Below are 19,759 nucleotides of genomic sequence, written 5' to 3' on the forward strand. Positions count from 1 at the left end.
AAGGTGCCTTTGTATTTTCAGATCTCTCTTCAGAGCAGCATTCTGTCATCGTTGCCAGCTGTCCTGCCAGGTGATCAATTGACAGTCTGCTTTTATTAAAAGCAGAGTTAGAGAAATGGTTTCCTTTGTGATTTTTTTTTTCAATTGTATCTCAGATTTGAGAAAAGTCTTTTTCAACTATACTTTCTCTTGCCTCTTTCTGCCCTCTCTTCATTGGAAAGTGCTGTTACTATGGTGGTGTTAGTCAAGGGAGAGGTGACTCCTTTCAGGTCAGTCAGTTCTTATTCTGTAAGAAACAGTCATTGGCCCAGCCTTTGAGGGGAGCTGAGACAAGGGTGTAGTTGAAGTGTAGGTCTAGGTAATATTACAAGCAAAAGAAGTAATGTTCCCAGTTACCAATTTCCCATAAGCTGTTGTTTCTGTTGGAAATATCACTATAGAAAAATACAGCAAACATGAATAATTCAAAGTTGTTACCTATTACCCCTGGTGAGCATTGCGGACACACACGCAGACATGGTGTGTGTCTGCCACCTGGTAGTCTGTTGTGACTCTTTCCCCAGTCAGTGGTCACCTAAGGAAAACCACTTCTCTGCCCACACACTGAACACCAAACGTCTGAGTTTTCCACCAACCTTCCCATTCCTAGACTCCACCTGCATGTCCTGTACTTCATTTCTGAGCTACTTGGCTTAGTGCAGATTCCACATGTTGAGGTCTCAGCCTGAATAACCCCTACATTTAAGAGATCATTCACCAGTAGTGGATTCCCACATCACCTGTGCTTCTTTCGAGAAGGGCTGAAGAGCTCTACCCTCCTCAGTCTCAAGCAGTTTGCTTTTTCTAGTCTCATAATAGACAAAGGAAGAGCTGGTAGAAAGGTCTGGAAGGTTCCGGCCCCAGGCCCAGAGCTGCCTTTCTCACACAGGTAGTGTGAGCCACTCTCCTGGAACATGGATGCATCTACCAGCCTCCTTCTTCATGATTTTTAATGAAGATCCAATTGTGTGGGCATGGTTGGTTAAATCTGTAGCCATCAGTACTTGACTCCATCCCTGCTCCTCTCTCCCTTTCCAGAGGAAGATTGTACCTTGTATTGTATTTTCCATCTTTTCTAAATAAGCCAACGTTAAAAACAAACAGCAAATAAGCAAGCAAACAAAAAACATGGTAATAAATAATTTGGATTTTTTTATCTGTTTTTAATCTCTAGTCTTTTTTTATTTTTTTATATTCATTTCTTTTGGTGAATCATTAATATTACAAAGAGCAGTGATTTAATCAGTTATCCTAAAACTACATGCGGCTTGCTGCATTTAAGAGTTGAAGGACTCAAAACGTACCTAAAAACATGGACTCAAGTTGTGACTGCTCATCACCACCCAACAAATCTGTATTATATGCTGTGGACTAGTCACCAGCAATACAATGGTGAGAGCATGGGAAGCACCCAGGAATGCACTCATGACAACAGAGCTAGTCTGTGAAGGTGCCATAAGGATTTGAGAAGCTCATTGTAGCCTTGTGGCTCTCTGGGATAGTCCATGTCTGAAAACCTCTGCTTTGTGATTCTGTTTGGCAAAAATATCAACAGCATTTTCCCATTTCCTCTTGGTGTCTAAAATATAATGAACTTCAAGGTTAAGTATTGGATTTGCTTTGGACTCAGTGTGAATTAGCCCTCCAGGATCAATAAAATTCCACGTCCTTTGCAAAAGCAGCAGAGCACACAAATTGGCCTGATGGGGAATTTTCAATAATCAATGCCTAGTTTTTAGCACTTTGTAAGCTTAATTTAATGCCAGTTTTAAAAACAGATTAAGTCCACCTAATCCATTATGAAGGAAAAAAAAATGGTAGTATTTAAGTTTTAAACAGAGGTGGAATTGGGCTACAGAGATATCTTGGTGGTTAACAGTATGTGCTAGTCTCACCAAGGACCCAGGCTTGGTTCCCAGCACCCACATTCAACAGCTCACAAGCCCCTGTAATTTCAGATGTGGGGGAGGTGTCTGTGCCCTCTTCTAATTGCCACAGACGCCAGGCCCACATTGAAATGACTGGGGTAAGGCCATCCTGGTCTGACTCCACCTTGTTTGCTTAGACAGTTTTTAGCACTCTACCTTCTGCCCCCACAGTCACAGCCACTTTGGCAGCACATTTGAGACTTCCATGGTATTTACTATGGTCCAAATATATTAACAAAAGTAATTGGCAAGATACACCTAAAATAACTACTATCCTCTGCCAGGAATGAACTTTTCAGTGACTCTGATCCTCATTGAACTTTGATTCAATGTCTGGGTGGTTTTTGTCTTTAGAAATGCTTGTGTCCCTGAGTTTGGCCACCAAGGGACTTTTTAGAGGCTCAAGTGCACCTTGGTCTGACCACCAATAAAAAAAGACTGAACACTTTCAATTGACTTAAGCAACATGGTTTGTCAGTAATTATCTCATGTGAATCATTGCCATTATGGTGCCTGTATATACGTGCAATCACACATGCATATAAAGTAAAAATACATCAATTTTCAAAGGTGAAAAAATATATATATATATGAATGTGTTAATTTTTTTTCTGGAGACTTTCCTGTACCAGTAACCTTTAGAGTTAATTTTAATGTTTTTCCTCATATATGTATGAATATTTTCATAAACACGGTTTTATGTGAGTACTATGACTTATACTCATACTTTTAGAAAAATTGGTTAACATTTTAAAACTGCATCTACTAATCCCATCACAAAATTATTATAATTTGCTTTAAAGGTAGGTGAAGCAGATGAGAAGAAATCCAATGCATTGCATAAAAGAGTGCTTCTGTTGTATCTCAAATCAAAGGGGAGCCATGGTTTGAAGATCCAGGTTTTGTGAGTCACACTCTGGCATGCACTAGTGCTTTTGGCCTTTCCCAGCCTGCCCTCACTACAGCTGTCTGAAGTCTGAGGAGAGCTGAGGGCACAGGATGGCCGCCCTCACTGTCTGCCAGCATTCCAGCTGAGTCTGCTAATCCAGCCTGGACAGGCCTCTGTTACTAGCCTCTCACCTTGGGCAGTCTGGCTTGAGCATTTCTCTGAGAAATCACTTATTGATTGTTTGATTAGCCTTATTACCTTATTACTATACTGTTCTATGGGGAAAAGCCAATTATATTCTTCATTTTACTTAGAACATCTTTTCCTGAGAAAATAGTGATGAGTAAGTGTGTGACATGTCTAGTCTTTGAGATAATTTCCAATTTGTCAAGTCTTAAAAGGCTGAATGGTTAATGATTACATCATGTTAATTAGTTTAATGATCAATAATATTGCATTTTTTTAAATCATAGGCACTTGCTGGCTACTTTGATATATGTTTTGAGAAGAATTGCCACAACAGGGTAAGTATCATGAGTTATTCATAAGGATTATGCAGAGTACTGTGTTTGATTTGTGCCCCAAGGTGTTTGAGCAGAAGCGTTTTGCTGTCGTAAGCAATTGCTGCTTGTATTTGATGTAGTAGATTAATGTACCATGATATTAAAAATCATGTACTTCATCAGATACTTCTGAACTTTCCCAATGCAGGTCGTGTTCTCTACCGGCCCCCAGAGCACCAAAACACACTGGAAGCAGACAGTGTTTCTGTTGGAAAAGCCATTTCCAGTTAAAGCAGGTGAGAAAGCAAGGCAAAACATTGCCTCTATTCTGGGGCGAATGGTGGTCACTCCCATGTCAGTTTATTTAGGAGAACAGAGCAGATGCTACCTGCCTACGTGTGTTTAAAGTATTGTAGTATTCAATTCCAAACATATTTTAGGGACTAGAAAGATAGCTCAGTGGCACATACTGCTCTTCCAGTGGACCCAATTTCATATTCTAGAACCCATATCTGGTGGCGCACAACCGCCTCTAACCTAGGGATCCAACATTCTCCTCTCACTTCCACAGACACACACACACCCGCACATACACACACACAAATAGTTTAAAAATCCATGTTAAGAAAAGTTTCCAGTTTTAAGTCTTTCGAGTCTTACAAGTTTGTTGTTTAGTTTTTTTGTTATGCTGCTTTTGGGTACTAAAGATTAAACCTATTATACCTATTTAATCCCTAATCTTCACACATGCTAGACAAGCATTCAACCACTAAGTAACATGGTCAACCCTAAGTCTGATTTTTACCTTCTAAAATAAATAATACTATGCACCTCAAAACTGCCACAAAATAATTCAGAAAAAAATTTATAATTTATTATTTTATGTGTGTTTGATATTTTGTTTGCATGTATGTATATGTGCTGTATACACATATATGCTGTGGAGATAAGACGAGGCCATTGGAATACTGGAACTGGAGTTACAGATGGTTGTGAGCCACCATGTGGGTGCTGAGACCCAGGTCTACTTTGAGAACAGCAGTGTTCCTTTTTTTATTTTAATTTTTAAATTTATTTTTATTAATTATAGTTTATTCACTTTGTATCCTAGCTGTAGCCCCCTCCCTCATCCTCTCCCAATGCCACCCTCCCTCCCTCTTCTTTTCCTATCCCCCTAGCCCAGTCCACTGATAGGGGAAGTCCTCTCCTTCCATCTGTCCCTAGTCTATCAGGTCTCATCAGGACTGGCTTCCTTGTCTTCCTCTGTGGACTGGTAAGGCTGCTCCCCGCTCAGGCGGAGGTGATCAAAGAGCCAGCCCATGAGTTCATGTCAGAGACAGTCCCTGTTTCTATTATTGGGGAACCTTCTTGGACACTGAGCTGCCATGGGCTACTTCTGTGCAGGGGTCCTAGGTTATCTCCACAGCAAGTGTTCTTAACTGCTGAGCCATCTCTCTAGCCTCCAGAAAATGTCTCTTTAGTATATAACTAGTAAACGATAATGTAGATATGACTAATGGAAAATGTTTTATTTCTGAATTGACTAAACCATTATCAGCAATAATGTATGAGACTCACTCAGTGGTTACTGTTCTCAGGACAACTTTGTACAGAGAATTCCAGTAGAGGAAAGGAAGTGTCTGTGCTGAAGCTGTGGCTATCACTCCTAAGTGTTATAGTTTCATAACTCTCTACATACATGAATGGAAATAGTTACACCTTTAAGCTTCATAAGTGTGGTATTGGAGGAATCTTTTACAGCCTCAGTTTTTCTCATTTTTTTCTCATTTTTGAATGTGTTTGCATATGTTATTTATTTGACACACATTTGTTACTGATTTTGAGACAAGGTCTCACTCAGCAATCCAGGTTGGCCTCAAGCTCAGAGCAATCCTTTTGTCTCAGCTTTCTACATGCTGGCTGCTCTAGCTTTTCTTCCATGTAGCTGCTACATTTACTTAACTTTTCTCTGCCATCATTCAGCTTGTTTTCACTTCTGCAAACCACTGCAGAGATTTCTGTGAGCGTGTGTTGAGAGACTGTTAAGAACATACCAGGAAAGGAGGGCCACACAGGCTTGACGGTGTCCAGCAGCAAGAGCATGAGTTCTGTTGTGGTAGATGAGAAGTGGCTTGGGAAAGTAGTTCAGACTTTGGATTAGCAGGCTGCATAGCAATTCAATGTTAAAGCTTCTTTTAAAATTACAGAATTTGTGTGCCAGTGTTAGGATCTGATGGAGCTGAGCAGGGACTGCATATGCCAATATGCTAAGCTCTGTATCCTTCCACTTCTGACACTCTGAGATGGCTTCACTTTCACTGTTGCTGCATAAACTGGAGGTACAGATGAGGCTGTTAGGGGAGAACTGCACCATGCTCTCACTTCATGTTTCAGTGATGTCTACAGGAATGAGACATTGACAGCATCATTGTCTCTGAAAAAAGCTGCAGCATAGCACAACTGACTTAACATGTGAAGCTTAGCTTTCAATTTTGTAGCTCATGTTGGACTTGCATGGAAACTTGAAGGTATTTCTTGTAGCCAGGTTGCCATCCTAATACTAGGACTTTAAGATTAGGCCTGCCCCCATCATATATTCTAGACTTTGGGGGGGGGGGCAGATAACCTTTAAGCTTACTCCTCCAAATTCTATCTTCTAACTGCAATGAAATACTTGATAACTGGCAAAAATTTGAAAAAATTTCCCTACTTTTCTAGTAATCCCTAAGATGACTGGCCCATGGGCTTTTCCTAGTGTTATGAAGATGTGTGATGCTAAGGTTGCCTTATATCCCCACTTAACACTTTTTTATCCCCTGCTGTGGTAATGAATAGAGGCTAGAAGTTACTTGTAAGGCAGATGACTAAAGAGGACAAGCAGTCTAATTCTGCATAGAAGGCTGATGGAAGATTACATAGTATGATGGATAAAAAAGAGCAGACAGACGGACAGACCTGAATACTGTAGTTCACCACAACTCCATTAGTTCTCAGAGGTTGTAGGTCTCTATCAGTCAGAAGGCTGACTTTATTTCTGAGATGGGGTTTCTCTGTATAGTCCTGGCTGTCTTGGAACTTGCTTTGTAGACCAAGCTGGCCTCAAACTCAGAGATCTGCCTGCCTCTGCCTCCCAAGTGCTGGGATTAAAGGGATGTGCCACCACTGCCCAGTAAGTGCTGCCTTCATGAACAGTATTCAGTACGGACTCAAGAAAGACTATCCCTTTGTGGTGGGAATCTGTTAACCCAAACATAAGAGTTACCTGCATGTACCCAGGAAAGCTTTGAAGTGAGCCTCAGATGGACTGAACTGCAGGAAGCACAGTGACCACAAGGGAAATGATGAAACCTGACACTCTGTGAGTCCTCCATAGGTGGCTTTTGTTCAGACACCAAATGCAGAGAAATATGAGCTCATAAAGACCCAGAAATGACAGAATTAGCAGAGAAGCACATTGAAATAAGTCTGTTTTCTGTAAGAAGATAATATACATGAATGTCACTGTGGAGGTAGAAATGGAGGTGTCTTAGTGGAAGGTTGTGGGGTTTATCAGGACAGGTCATTAAACTTGATAGTTGATGAAAGTACTTTGAAAATGAGCAGGGTATTGGCAAATGCCTGAAGGAGAGGTATGGGTATTTAGGGTCATCCTCTGCTTCATAGTGAGTTTAAAGCCAGCCTGAGCTATATGAAACTCTGCCTTGAAAAAAGCCTCTCTCAGATAGATAGGTAGGTAGGTAGGTAGGTAGGTAGGTAGGTAGGTAGATAGATAGATAGATAGATAGATAGATAGATAGATGATAGATAACTAGATAATAGACTAATATAGATGCTTGATTGATAGGCTGATAGGTATAGATGATTGATAAATGTCAAAATGAGGGGGAGATTTAACAAGCAAACATTGAGTTTCTCACTGTACAGGGAATTCTGAGTTCCTTCTCCTCAGTGAACAATAGTTGTCCCTGAGAGAAGCAGGGAGAAGAGGCATAGGGCAGAAAATACTTATGGTATAATGGCCAAATCTTCTACACTTGATAATAACTAGAACCCACAGACTGAAGAAAGTTATTGAAACTCAACTAAGATAAATATGGACATAAAACAAGTAACAAAACAAGTTGCTAATCAACAGATTAAAAAAGAATCCTTCATAAGCCAGATCAAAAAATATATATACACACATACATACACAGAGGACAAAGAAAGAAAAGCCTCAGATCCACATCAGAAGGCTGACAAGATGGCTCAGTGGGTACAGGTACTTGTTGCCATGCTTGACGATCTTAAGTTCAATCCTTGAGACCCACATGGTAGAAAGAGAGGATCAACCTACAGTTCCTTTTTTTTAAAGATTTGTTTATTTATTATTTATACAGCATTATCATACACGTGCACACATTAAATAAATTAATTAATTAATAATAAATGTAGTTTTAAAAAGGAAAAAAAATGTTTGAGACCTGTACATTTAGAACTACAGAACATCCTAGGCAAGGAGGCACACGCCTTTAATCCTGGCACTTTAATCCCAGGCAGAGGCAGGTGGCCCTCTGTGAGTTAGTGGCCAGTCTGGTCTATAGAGCAAGTTCCAGGGCAGTCAAGGCTACCCAGAGAAACCCTGTCTTAAAAAAACAAAACAAAAAGAAACAAACAAACAAACAAAAAAGAACTACAGACCATTATTGAGAGAAGTTAAATTCTAAATGAATGGAGAGATGCACCGTATGGTTAATGCATTCTCTGCACCTTAAACAAAGACTAACGCAAGTGCTTAGTGGACTGTGGGTGCAATGTTTTTGACAAAAACATTTATTATGTTTTATTTATTTATCTGGGTGCACACATGGCACAGTGCTCATGTGGCAGTCAGAGGGGCTTAGGGGGAGCTGGTTCCTTCAGTCCACAGTGTGGGTCCCAGGATTGAAGTCAAGTCCTCAGGCTTGGTAGCAATGCCACTGTACCATTGCCAACCCTAAAAATTTAAATGTGAGGGTTTTAAATTGTAAAGCGCATGGTCAACAGATCGCCTTTCGAGATTTGTAGGGTGGCAGTCTTATGAAAGGGAATGTTGGCAAGGCTCTGCCATCAAAAAATTTAACTCCTCATTGGACAGTTTTGTCTGGATAAAATTCAGACTTCTCCCCAAGACAATTTATATAGAAATCTCTTCTTTCATCCTTCCCAGCTCCACCCTTTGGAGTCCTTAGACTAACTCATGAACCAGCTACACTTTCTGATTTCAGGGTCTTGTACTTGGGGATCAAACCCAGAGCTTCACAGATGCCTTAGCAAATGTTCTACTACTAAGCTGCATGTCTGCAGCAGTTAGAGTGCTCACTTCGTAGCTCCTTGTCCAATTTTCTTAAGCATTTCCTTGGATTTATTTAAGACACATTTTCTGCAGATGCAGCTGTTGTGGCTTCTCTGTGTGAGTTCCACTTCATCTCTGCTCACTTTTGACTCTTACTGGTGTCCGCAATTAATGGCCTCCTATGCTGCTCTCTAGTGCTGGAATTACAGGTGTGCACCACCATATCCTCAAGGAACATATTAAGCATGGTCATGCAGATATTCTGCCTAGACCGTTTCTATGTCTGTGTGTTTGTGTGTCCATGCTTATATCTTCAGCAATGGCCGATGATGTTTCATAAACCCTGTAAGAGTTGACTGAATCCTTAGAAAACAACAAGATGGCTGGACCCAGTGGTCTACGCTTGGAAGGCTGGACCACGTGGATCCTTGAGTTCAAAGGCAGTCTGGTCTACATAGAGAGGTCCAGGCCAGTCAGGGGTATACAGTGAGACCCTATATCCATTTTTAAAAGAAGAAAGAAAGGAAGAGAGAAAAACAACAACAACAACAAAAAAAAAACAAAACAAAAAAAAAAAAAAAAAAAAAAACAAAGAAAAGAAAGATAGGAGTTTTCTAATTAAGTATGTATGAAATAAAAATTCAGGCAGAGCTGAGTGTGGTGGCTCTCACCTGTAATCGTAGCACTTGGGGAGGCAGAGGCAGGAGAATCTGTGTGAGTTCTAGGCCAGCCTGGTCTACAAAGGGAGTCCAGGACTGCCAGGACTACACAAAGAAACCCTGTCTCGAAAAACAGAGAGAGAAAAAAAAATTAGCCAGAGAGAGAGAGAGAGAATTCAGCCAGAATCCATTTGGTTAAGGAACAAAATCCACTAGGTTTTTGTTTATTTACAAACTAGTTCTAAAGATAATTGCAAATAAACTGCTCACTTCAGAATTTGGGGTTCCTCTAGCTTGGTGGGAGGACTGCTTCGAAGATGGAGGGTTTAGTTGCAGAAGACTTCCTTTCAATGTGTGATGTTTCTTTGCCTCTGAAAATAGTACACAGTTTTGTTCCATATTACACAGCAATTCTGTGTCAAAAATCCTAGTCTGTCTTATGTTGAGATTTGAAAATATGATTGTGATCAGGATGTTTCTTTCCACACACTAAGCTTGCTCAGGCTGATTCTCTCTGTACACCAGGAGCTTGCTGTGGGTACCAGCATCGGCTATTTACATCTGTCTGACACTGACTAATTACTCTTATCTAGCCTACTGTGCCAGCCACTGCTTTGGCACTTTAGTTAGGCATGGACAGTTGAAGGGGCTCAGCAGTATGAATTATGTGTTTGCCACTGTGACCCTTCACACTATCTAATTAACTTCAGTAAGTGTGTATTGCACCCTAATCTTTGAAATTACTACTGTGGAAGAGAGATCTTTTGTTTTCTCTTCCAACATGAGAATAGCAACAATGTCTGCTTCATGTTTAAGGTAGTTCATGTTTAATGTTCCTACCAGTGTTGTGAGTTCTTGCCACTGATTGTTTCAAATAAGGTCAGTTATTTTAACAATTCTATTGGGTGCATAATTTTATCTTTACTTTCTTTGTTGTCTTTATGTCTTTGAGACAGCCTCACTCTATGGTCCAGTATCTCCTGCCTTAGCCTCCTGAGGTGCTGAGATTCTGGGCCGGTCACTGCCCAGCTTTGTATTTGTATATGTAATTTGCATTTGTCTGATTACTAGTGGTATTTTTTTGTTGTTGTTGTTAAGATTTGTATCTTTTGCGAGGATTTGGGGTATGTTTGTTTGTTTTTGACTCTTTAAACCTTTTTTAAATTTATTTTTTTATTAATTATAGTTTATTCACTTTACATCCTAGCTGTAGCCCTCTTCCTCATCCCCTCCCAACCCACCCTCCCTCCCTCATCATCCACGATGTCCCTCCCCAAGTCTACTGATATGGGACATCCTCTTCCCCTTCCCTCTGACCTTAGTCTATCAGGTCTCATCAGGACTGGCTGCATTCTCTTCCTCTGTGGCCTCGTAAGGCTGCTCCCCCCTCAGGAGGAGGTGATCAAAGAGCCAGCCCCTGAGTTCATATCAGAGACAGCCTGTCCCTGCTCCCCTTATTAGGGAGCCCATTTGGAAACTAAGCTGCCACAGGCTACATCTGTGCAGGGATTCTAAGTTATCTCCATGCGTGGTCCTTGGTTGGAGCATCAGTCTCAGAAAAGTCCCCTGTGCCCAGATTTTTTGGTTATGTTGCTTTCCCTGTGGAGCTCCTGTCCCCTCCAGGTCTTTCTATCTCCCCCTTCTTTCATAAGATTCCCTGCACTCTGCCCAGGATTTGTTTTTTTTTTTTTTAGACAGTCTCACTATGTATTCTGGCTGGCTGAACCAGACTGGCTTTGAACTTGCCATCCTCCTGCCTCTGCCTTTGCCCTTGAGTTCTGGGCAACAAACAGGTGCTACCACATCCTGCCCTTTTCTTCAATTTTTAGATGGGTTATTTGTTGTCACTTAATTGTAAGAATTGTTTGTGAAAATGGAAAGTTCTTTATCAGATTGCTTATACCTCCATCCAAATTCCTACCACATTTCTCCAAAGAATAGAAATTTTTAATGAGTTTTAGCATGTCAGCCATTGATAACATGTGCTTTGTGTGCCGACCTGCTGATTCCGAAAAGAATGTGTGTTGTGTTTTGTGTTTTTTTTTCTGGAACATTCACTCTTGCTCTCTACATTTAGGTCTATAATCTATTTTGTGTTCACTTTAAGAGTTAGTAATTCATCTTTTCAGTTGTTCCATCTTCATTTCTTGACAGAACTGTCCTTTTCCCATTTAATTACCTTGGCTCCTTTGTCAAGAATTAATGGGCCATATGCATATGGGTCTCTTTCTGAGTGCACACTTTGTTCTGTTGATCTATGTGTCTGTCCTTAAGTCAGGAGGACACCATCTTTATAAGGTCTTGAGTCCTCTTACTTGCTCACATTCCGTGTACATATAAATTTTAAAGGCATCTAAATCTGCTCGTAAGCCCACTGGGGCATTGACATGTGTGCTGAGTCCATAGATCTGTTGGAATGCGGCCCACACAGTGCTTAGTCCATCCCTTGTGCATGTCTCCTCATTAACTTTGATGTAGCAGTGTCTCATGGTTATAGATACATGGCATAAGTTCCATTTTCTCTCTATCATGTACCAAAACAAGTCTATTAATTTACCATGCAGCGGCAACTCTTTCCTAGTTTCAGAATCAATAAATGAGAAATCAGATCAAGTTTATTGGTATAAAATAAAAGTTTAAAACTACAAAAAAAGATGGCTCAGTTGGTAGAGTGCCTGCCCTGTGGGCATGAGGACCAGAGTTCAAATCTGCAACACCCATGTAAAAGGCTAGGTGTGATAGCATATGCCCATAGTCCTGTGGCTGACCAGGCAGAGACAGCTTGATCTGTGACACTCGCCCATTAGTGTAGCCCAGTTGGTTTGCTTCAGGTACAGTGAGAGACTCCCTTTCTCAAAGAAATAATCAGGAGTGATGACGCATAGTTTTAATCCCAGCATTGAGGTTGAGGGGGGGAGCAAGAAGCAGGTGGACTTCTATGACTTCAGGGCCACCCAAGGCTACAAAGTGAGACCCTTTCTCAGAAAACAAAAACAAAATAAAGCGGACCTGGCAACTAATAGCTTCTGGGAGAGGGACAATTTTCTTTGTAGCCCCTGGTAAGTAGGCCATACTCCATATAGGGCCACACACATCTAATGAAATAGGAGCAGCACAAACTGGACTTGAATGCATATTTTAAAAAGAGAATCTGGGCATTGTTGAACACCCTTTAATCCCAGCACTCAGGAGGCTAAACAGGTGGATCTCTGTGAGTTCAAAGTCAGCCTGGTCTACATAATGAATTCAGTAGTGTGTCTTAAAAATAACAGTAACAACAAAAGGGCATACAGTTGGATGGGAAGGGAAGGAGAATGGATCTGGGAGGAGTTGGGGGCATAGGAGTGAATATGATCAAAACATATTATATGAAACTTCTAAGGAACTAATAAAAAATAAATTACAAAAATTTAAATGGGGAGCAGTTGAAGGTACCCACCATTGACCGCTGGTTTCCACACAAGTACATCTTAAAGAGGTGCATATAAAATTGTTGATAAGAACAACCAACATTATTATACATTTTAAACTGCAAATTCTCTTAGATCTAGTGAAGATAGTAATGCCTTTATTTCTTCTCTAGATTAATGCCATAACAGATAAGTATAATTTATTATAATTATACAGTTGTATAATTTAGATACTAATGCCAGTACAGAAAGATATGAACAGGTAGTGAAGCTGAGAGCATTTCACGTTCATATTAGTGTATTTGGTCATAACAGCTGTTTCAAGTAGATGGGAGACATTGCTATACAGCAGAGGTGCAGAGACTTGAGAATCAAACGATCTCATTAAGTCCTGGTTCTTGGCTGGGGAGACAGCTCAATGGTGAAGCGCTGGCCTAGCACATGATAAGGATTGGTCTTAGCATTTAAAAAAAAATTCTCCCAGTGACTAGAGTGTGGCCTGTGGACAGGACTGAGCTCTCTGAATATCATCTGAAAAGGATGGGCAGTTGGACCGTGTGCTTACTTCACAGCTGTTTTGTAGCCATTGAGGAAAAAGACCCTGTGACCACCTTCTGATAGCTTAATGCAAAGGGCAGGGTAGATGGACATTCCCATCAGCCGTGTGCCAGTGACGAACCTGAGTATGGGGGCGCCTGGGGCCATCTGACTAGGAACCATGAGTCAGGGCTACATCTGCTGTTCATGCGCATGCCAACCTGAGATAGTTTTATTTCATTTTCTTATGATATAGAGAAAAGGGTTGGTGTGTTGGCTCACAGCTCCAGGGCCAGCCTTGGCTGTATAGTGAGTTATGAGTCAGCCTTGGGTTACAGAGTGAGACCCTGTCTTAAATAATAATGACCACAACATAGAGGAGTACATATAGCATCAGAGCCACAGGCACACATTAGTTTACACATCAACATAGAATTTACTTTCAGGTTTTGCTGAGTGGATTGTGTCCAGCCACACTGTTTCTTTCATTGGTCTATTATGAGTCTTGCCTAACTGCAAAGACACAGGGGGTATATGAGCAATAAAACCATCATATCCCAAGAACTGTTCTGTTTATCTTAGTCCTATGTTAGAGTTGGGGAGTAGATTAGTGCAGGGCTTTTGTTTTTAAATGTGGTATATGTTCATTGTTCAGAGAGTCACACAAGCTCACGTGCTCGCTCGCACGTACACACACAGAGTCATTCTTCCCTACATCTTGTGTCCATCCACATTGTGAAGCTGTGCCTGGGGCTGTGGTATGATCTTATTTAGGCAGGGATGCTGAGTGTACCACTGTCAGTCTGTCTTTGTTGCTTTGAGTAACTCTGCAAAGATGTGGAAAGTTAAATGAGGTTTTGAGCAAAAAGGCATGCAGATAGTCCTTTGAGGCTTCAGGAAAGCCTGGCTGGTCTGTGTTCATGGTTGCACCCACACACACCTCTGGAGGTTCTTCCTGTTCATAGTGGCAGGACACTGAAAGCCAGCAGCCATGTCTTGTGCCTCCATGATCACATTAAAAGAGAACCACTGGGTGCTTTGTGTTCCCACTAGCCTGTTTTCACCACATGCTATGCCTTTCTTTGTAGGTGAAGCCTTGAAAGGAAAGATCACAGTTCACAAGAATAAGAAGGATCCTCGGTCCCTCATTGTGACCCTGACCTTGAACACTTTAACTCAGACTTACAGTCTCCAGTGACCATCATAGTCTGCAGCTGCCACAAAGCCTGAAGCACATCCAACTCTCCGTCTTTAAAGTGGGGTAGAGGGCTCAGTGGGAGGGGCAGACTCCACAGGGCTGTGGCACAGCTGGTCCTGGCCCTGCAGCTCCTGGGAAAGCTCATGGAGGATTGCGCCCTCCTCCTGCTTCTGCTCCTGGGGATCCTAGTCACAGAAGCCTCTTGGCCAGATTAGCTCAGTCTCTCTTCTACTAAAGTGAGAGTCCTTTTAATTGGCTTACTTTTGGAACAGTAATAGTCTTTTTTTTTTGTAAGTTTCTTACTATAAATTTTGTTTTTAATAACAGCAGCACAAAGCAGTGTTCTATTGTAGATTTCCTTTCCGGAGGAACAGTTTTTAGTTACATTCTTTGCTGTACTATCAGGATATCTCAAGACTAGGGAGCCAGTGGACAGGACAAAGCGGCGGTTCCTGCAGACGCTGTTTGCAGAGGCTAACTGCGGTCCTTCCCACCCACCTGCAGCTCTCAGCTCTACCTCCTCAGTGTTCTCTGGCCACAGAGTAGCATTGCGGGGACGTCCACCTTCCGTGTTTAGCCTAGGTGTGATTGACTCTCCTCAGGATGGGGTAGATGTATGCCTCTCTAAAATGCTGCCTCTTTAGGCCAGGTCTCTGTGCCAAGGTCACATATGCATCTGCTAATACTATAAAATCATGCTATTCGGGTTGAAAGAATGAAAAATATTCAATAAAATATATAACTATTGAAAAAATTGAAAGCTTTTCATCACACTGAGTCCTGTTGTGAAGGTGTAAACATTTAACAAGTCAGGAAAGAAGTTGATTTCAAGAAAACAGTGGCTTCAGCAGGCCAGCCTGGCATGTTCTTTGCCCAGGGAGCTCAGGCTAGCTCTGAAGTAGGTCAGTTCCTATCCAGCTGCAGATCCCAGTATAGTCTCTTTCCTTAGCCTGACTTCCTTTCATGGAGATGCTTTGTTAATACAACTCAGATGTTCAAGTCAGTGCCCCAGTGAGTGGAGGTGACAGTATTGTCATCATTGTTCGTTGAGGGAGCTCTTCCCAGGAGCACAGATGAATGACCAGACTCAGCAGGCTGGCTCCTACCCAGCCCAAGGGTAAGCTTACAACATGAAAGAACTGGACTTGCAGTGCTGGGGAGAAACCCGTCAAATTTTGTATTTTGTTTTGCAGTTTCGGAATTTAACCCAGGGCCTCACACATAATAGGGAAGTACCACTGAGCTATGCCCCAGCCTTCTTTCCCTGTTTTTCTTTTTTTCTTTCAGTAAATAAACATTCTATACTATTTTAAAAAGTATTTCTCAAAAATTATTCCTCTTGCTAAGCATGGTGGCCCATGCCTTTACATCCCAGCACTCAGGAGGCAGAGGCAGGTGGATCTCTGTGAGTTTGAGGCCAGCCTGGGTATATACTAAGACTGGCTTCAAGCTGGGGTTTTTGTGGCAAAGGATAGGGAGGGGGAAAGGGATTTCATTGGAGGCAGAATTAGAGAGTTCACCACTTTCCTTAGACAAGCTGGTTTTGAAACAGTGGGATTTTTGTCTCTTTTTGCAAACACTGGGTGTCTGCGGTAGGCCAGCCACCTCTCGTTTCCAAATATCTGGCTTCTTGGAAATTTGACTCAGTTTAGTCCCTTGGCTTTTGGGGGTACGTGTTGAGGGGGGGTAGTGTTCTGGGGTTTTGGTGGTGGGTTTTTTTGTTTTGTTTTGTTTTGTTTGTTTGCTTTGTTTCTTGTAGACGAGACCTACTTTTTGGCTCTATAGCCGAGGATGACATTGAACTTTTGATTCTCTTACATTCACCTCCTAAGTAGCCTGTTTGTTTTCTTTTAACTTTCTTGGAATTAACTTATGTGCCCCACTTGTACCTGTCCTCTGTGGTAGGAGAACCAGGATCTCAAGTAAAGTTGTGTCTTAGGGCTCTTTAGCCCCTCTTTCTGCTGGAAGGGGTGTAACAGAACTGCTAAGAACTTTTAGCCAGAGAAATAGCAAGACATGGGAGCCTTCCAACACTATCATGGAGCCCAGGCCTAAGTCAATTGCAAAGACTGAAACTGTAGCTTGCAGATTTCATCTGTACTTGCTGTCTTCTTGTAGGGAGACCAGTTTGAGATGAGAGGCAAGGTCAAGGATTGCCCAGCGCATACTCAGTGCAGCCTGTGTTGGCTCACTGCCCTTATGACTGATACCTTCCTTATTTGAATTTCCTACCATTGGTTTTGCACCCATGTCAGAATTGGGTAATTGAGACACAGCAGTAGTACTTCCCAGCCCCCATCTACAGAAGGTTCTCAGCTCCCAGCCTGCTGTGTATTTTGTTGTGGGCTTTCCAGCTTTGTGAGAATAACAGGTTAACTCAATGATTCTGTTCAGGGTTTCCTCAGTTGAGACTGAGGTAAAATCTGGGTGAAGTAAATTGTGGTAAGGTTTATAATCTGTGTAGAAAAGCTACTTAGGAAAGGAATAAATGTATTTTTAGTGGCAGCCATGAGAGAACAGCTCCCTCCTAGGACTCATGACTGGTCACGGCAGAGAAGATAGGCACAGCAGGACAGAGGTTACAAGGACTTTGCTTTTCAAATCGAAAACATGGAGCCATTGAAGCAACTGGAGGTCCATCTGTGCAGATGGAGGGCTAAATGGAAGGTAACTTTTAAATTTGTCTACTTTAACCGTGTTTCAGTGTCTACTGCCCTGTTTAAAGGAAATTTGGGAAACTGAAACTTTGTAGCTGATTATCCTTTTAGTTTAGAAAGCTGCAAGAGGATTGCCAGAGGCGGGGCAGACAGAGCCAAGCATAGTAACACAGCTGTGATCCCAGTGCTCAAAAGCCAAGGCAGGAGGATTGCAAGTTTAAGGCCAGCTGGGCCATGTAATGTTAAACCTTGACAGATCCCCCAAGGCTGGCGTGGGGGGGGGGGGCGGGGGAGTGGCTGCTCCCAGCTGGTAGTGCTGTTCTGGCACATAGAAACCTCAGTTGGGGCAGGATATGTAAGCAAGTTTCTGAAGACGTCCTTGCAGAGCTCTTGTCGAGAAGCTCCTGCCATGGGATCTTGCAGAAGCTCCCTGGCACAAACGACTATTTGCCAAACCATTGAAACCATGAACCAAAGAACAGTTTCCAGGCTAAGTTTGGTGGTGCATGCCTTTAATTGCAGCACTGGGGTGGGAGGCAGGTGCAAGCAGTTCTCTATGAACTGCACGCCAGGCTGTTTTCCTTAGCAAGTTCCAAGACAGCCAGGGCTACAGAGAGTGTGTCAAAAGAGAAAAACAAACAAAGAAAAAAACACAATCCATCCTTCCATAATTTTGATCAGAACAATGAGAAAAGTTACTGCACATAGCAAAACCATCTCAACAAACCAAACAGAAGTGTGTCAGCAGAAGTATTAAAAGCTGGAGTGGGAGTGGGGTGTTATAACTCTACCATGAACTACAAACTGACTCAGCCTACAAACTGACTCAGCGAACAAATGACTTCAGGGTTCTTAAGCAATTTTCAAGAGTCTCCCTGACCTCCAGATCTCCGAGAGAGGCTCAGGGAACATATGTCAGTAGTGTTGCCATTTGGGGACTCTGGCCACCCTGCTCCACTGTTTACTGATGTCTCAGACATTGAGGCAGGATATTTGGTGCATCCTTGCCCACGTGTCAGCAGGGCCCTTGTTGGCTTGAAGGCGTGTCTCGTTTTTAACCTCATCGTTTTGAGTGTCTCCTTGCTTCAAAGTGAAACTTTCCAAGCAGAATGATAAATAAGCAGTTTCAAAATATCTTCACAATTCATTTGACCTTCCTAATACATCTTTCATATACTGTCTGAGCATCTTGTCTGATAGGAAGTAATTCATATTCTTCTAGGTCCAGATTGTAGCTGAATAATAAAAAATGTTCTGTCACTGAATTGATGTGCTTATTGAAAGTTATCAGAGAAGAAGGCAACTAAGTTACAGTGTATTCTCTGCATGGAATATGCATTCAGTAAAAATTAGGTGTCCATGGCAACATGGGAACCTCATGGAAATATTAAACCACAAGGTAACTTGGAATAAGTACAAATTATTTATTCACTTAAGATTTTTATTTATTCATTGTATGTATATGGGTTTTTTTCCTGAATGAATGTCTGTGTGCCTCTTGCATGCCTACTACCTAAGGGGACAGAAGTAGAGCATCAGGATCCCCTAAAAATGGAGTTATGGTTGGTTGTAAGTCACTTTGTTTGTACTGGGAATGGAACCTGGGTCCTCTGGAAGAGCCATCAGTGCTCTTAACTGCTGGACCAACCTTCCAGCTCTAGCTCAAGTTTTTAAAAGTCTGTCTATGCCTTTTAAAAAAGAAAACAATTACTTGTCTTAGTATTTGCATTGTGAGAATTTTTTATAATTTATTTTTTATTAATTACAGTTTATTCACTTTGTATCCTAGCTGTAGCCCCCGCTCTCATCCCTTCCCAATCCCACCCTCCCTCCTGCATCTCCTTCCATGCCCCTCTCCCAGTCCACTGATAGGGGAGGTCCTCCTCCCCTTTCCTCTGACCCTAGTCTATCAGGTCTCATCAGGACTGGCTTCATTCTCTTCCTCTGTGGCCTGGTAAGGCTGCTCCCCTCTCAGGGTGAGGTGATCAAAGAGCCAGCCGCTGAGTTCATGTCAGAGACAACCCCCGTTCCCATTACTAGGGAATCCACTTGGAGACTGAGCTACCATGGGCTACATTTGTGCAGGGGTTCTAGGTTATCTCCATCAATGGCCCTTGGTTGGAGTATCAGTATTTTCATTCAGTTTTTGTTCCAGTATTTGATCCAGTTTTTTAGAAGCTGAGAAGCTATTATATGAACTTTTCGCGGGACAGCAGAGAAACATGTACTCACCATCTCGGACTTCAACAGCAGACCAGAACAAAAGTCCGCCACATCAAGATTGGTGAACCAGTGAGTTTAACTGTAGCTACCTACAGGGGCGTGGGCCACGCACAAGTGGGAGCTCCACCTAACAAAGTCTTCCCTCAGTAACCAATAACTACCTGAATATCCTGGGGAAGGGGAGCCCCACGATGGTCTGTTAATAGGCCAGGCTGTGCAGGTGACACTGAAGCTGAGAGAGTTCATGAGGGCAGAACTCCAAAATAGTAGCTTTTGAAGTAGTCTTGCATAGTGTCGATAGTAGAAGTGAACCCATAGTCACCCATCAGCTGGAATGTGGAGGTCCAAGAACAAACCCAGAAAGATATTAATTCTCCAAGTATATTAAACATACTCCAGATA

At 42.1% G+C, this 19,759-nt stretch overlaps 1 protein-coding gene across 1 annotated transcript in view; it reads left to right on the plus strand.

The window, feature by feature from the left end:
• Positions 1-15,237, plus strand: part of Prmt3 (protein arginine methyltransferase 3) — an 85,237-nt gene extending 70,000 nt beyond the window's left edge. The window contains exons 14-16 of the mRNA XM_021642238.2: positions 3,330-3,380; positions 3,568-3,655; positions 14,368-15,237. Coding sequence (XP_021497913.1) covers positions 3,330-3,380; positions 3,568-3,655; positions 14,368-14,477 — 249 coding nt within the window. The 3' untranslated portion in view covers positions 14,478-15,237. The remainder of the gene's footprint in view (positions 1-3,329; positions 3,381-3,567; positions 3,656-14,367) is intronic.
• Positions 15,238-19,759: the final 4,522 nt, after the last annotated feature.

The sequence above is a fragment of the Meriones unguiculatus genome, chromosome 14, assembly GCF_030254825.1.
Source record: "Meriones unguiculatus strain TT.TT164.6M chromosome 14, Bangor_MerUng_6.1, whole genome shotgun sequence".
Classification (NCBI taxonomy): domain Eukaryota; kingdom Metazoa; phylum Chordata; class Mammalia; order Rodentia; family Muridae; genus Meriones; species Meriones unguiculatus.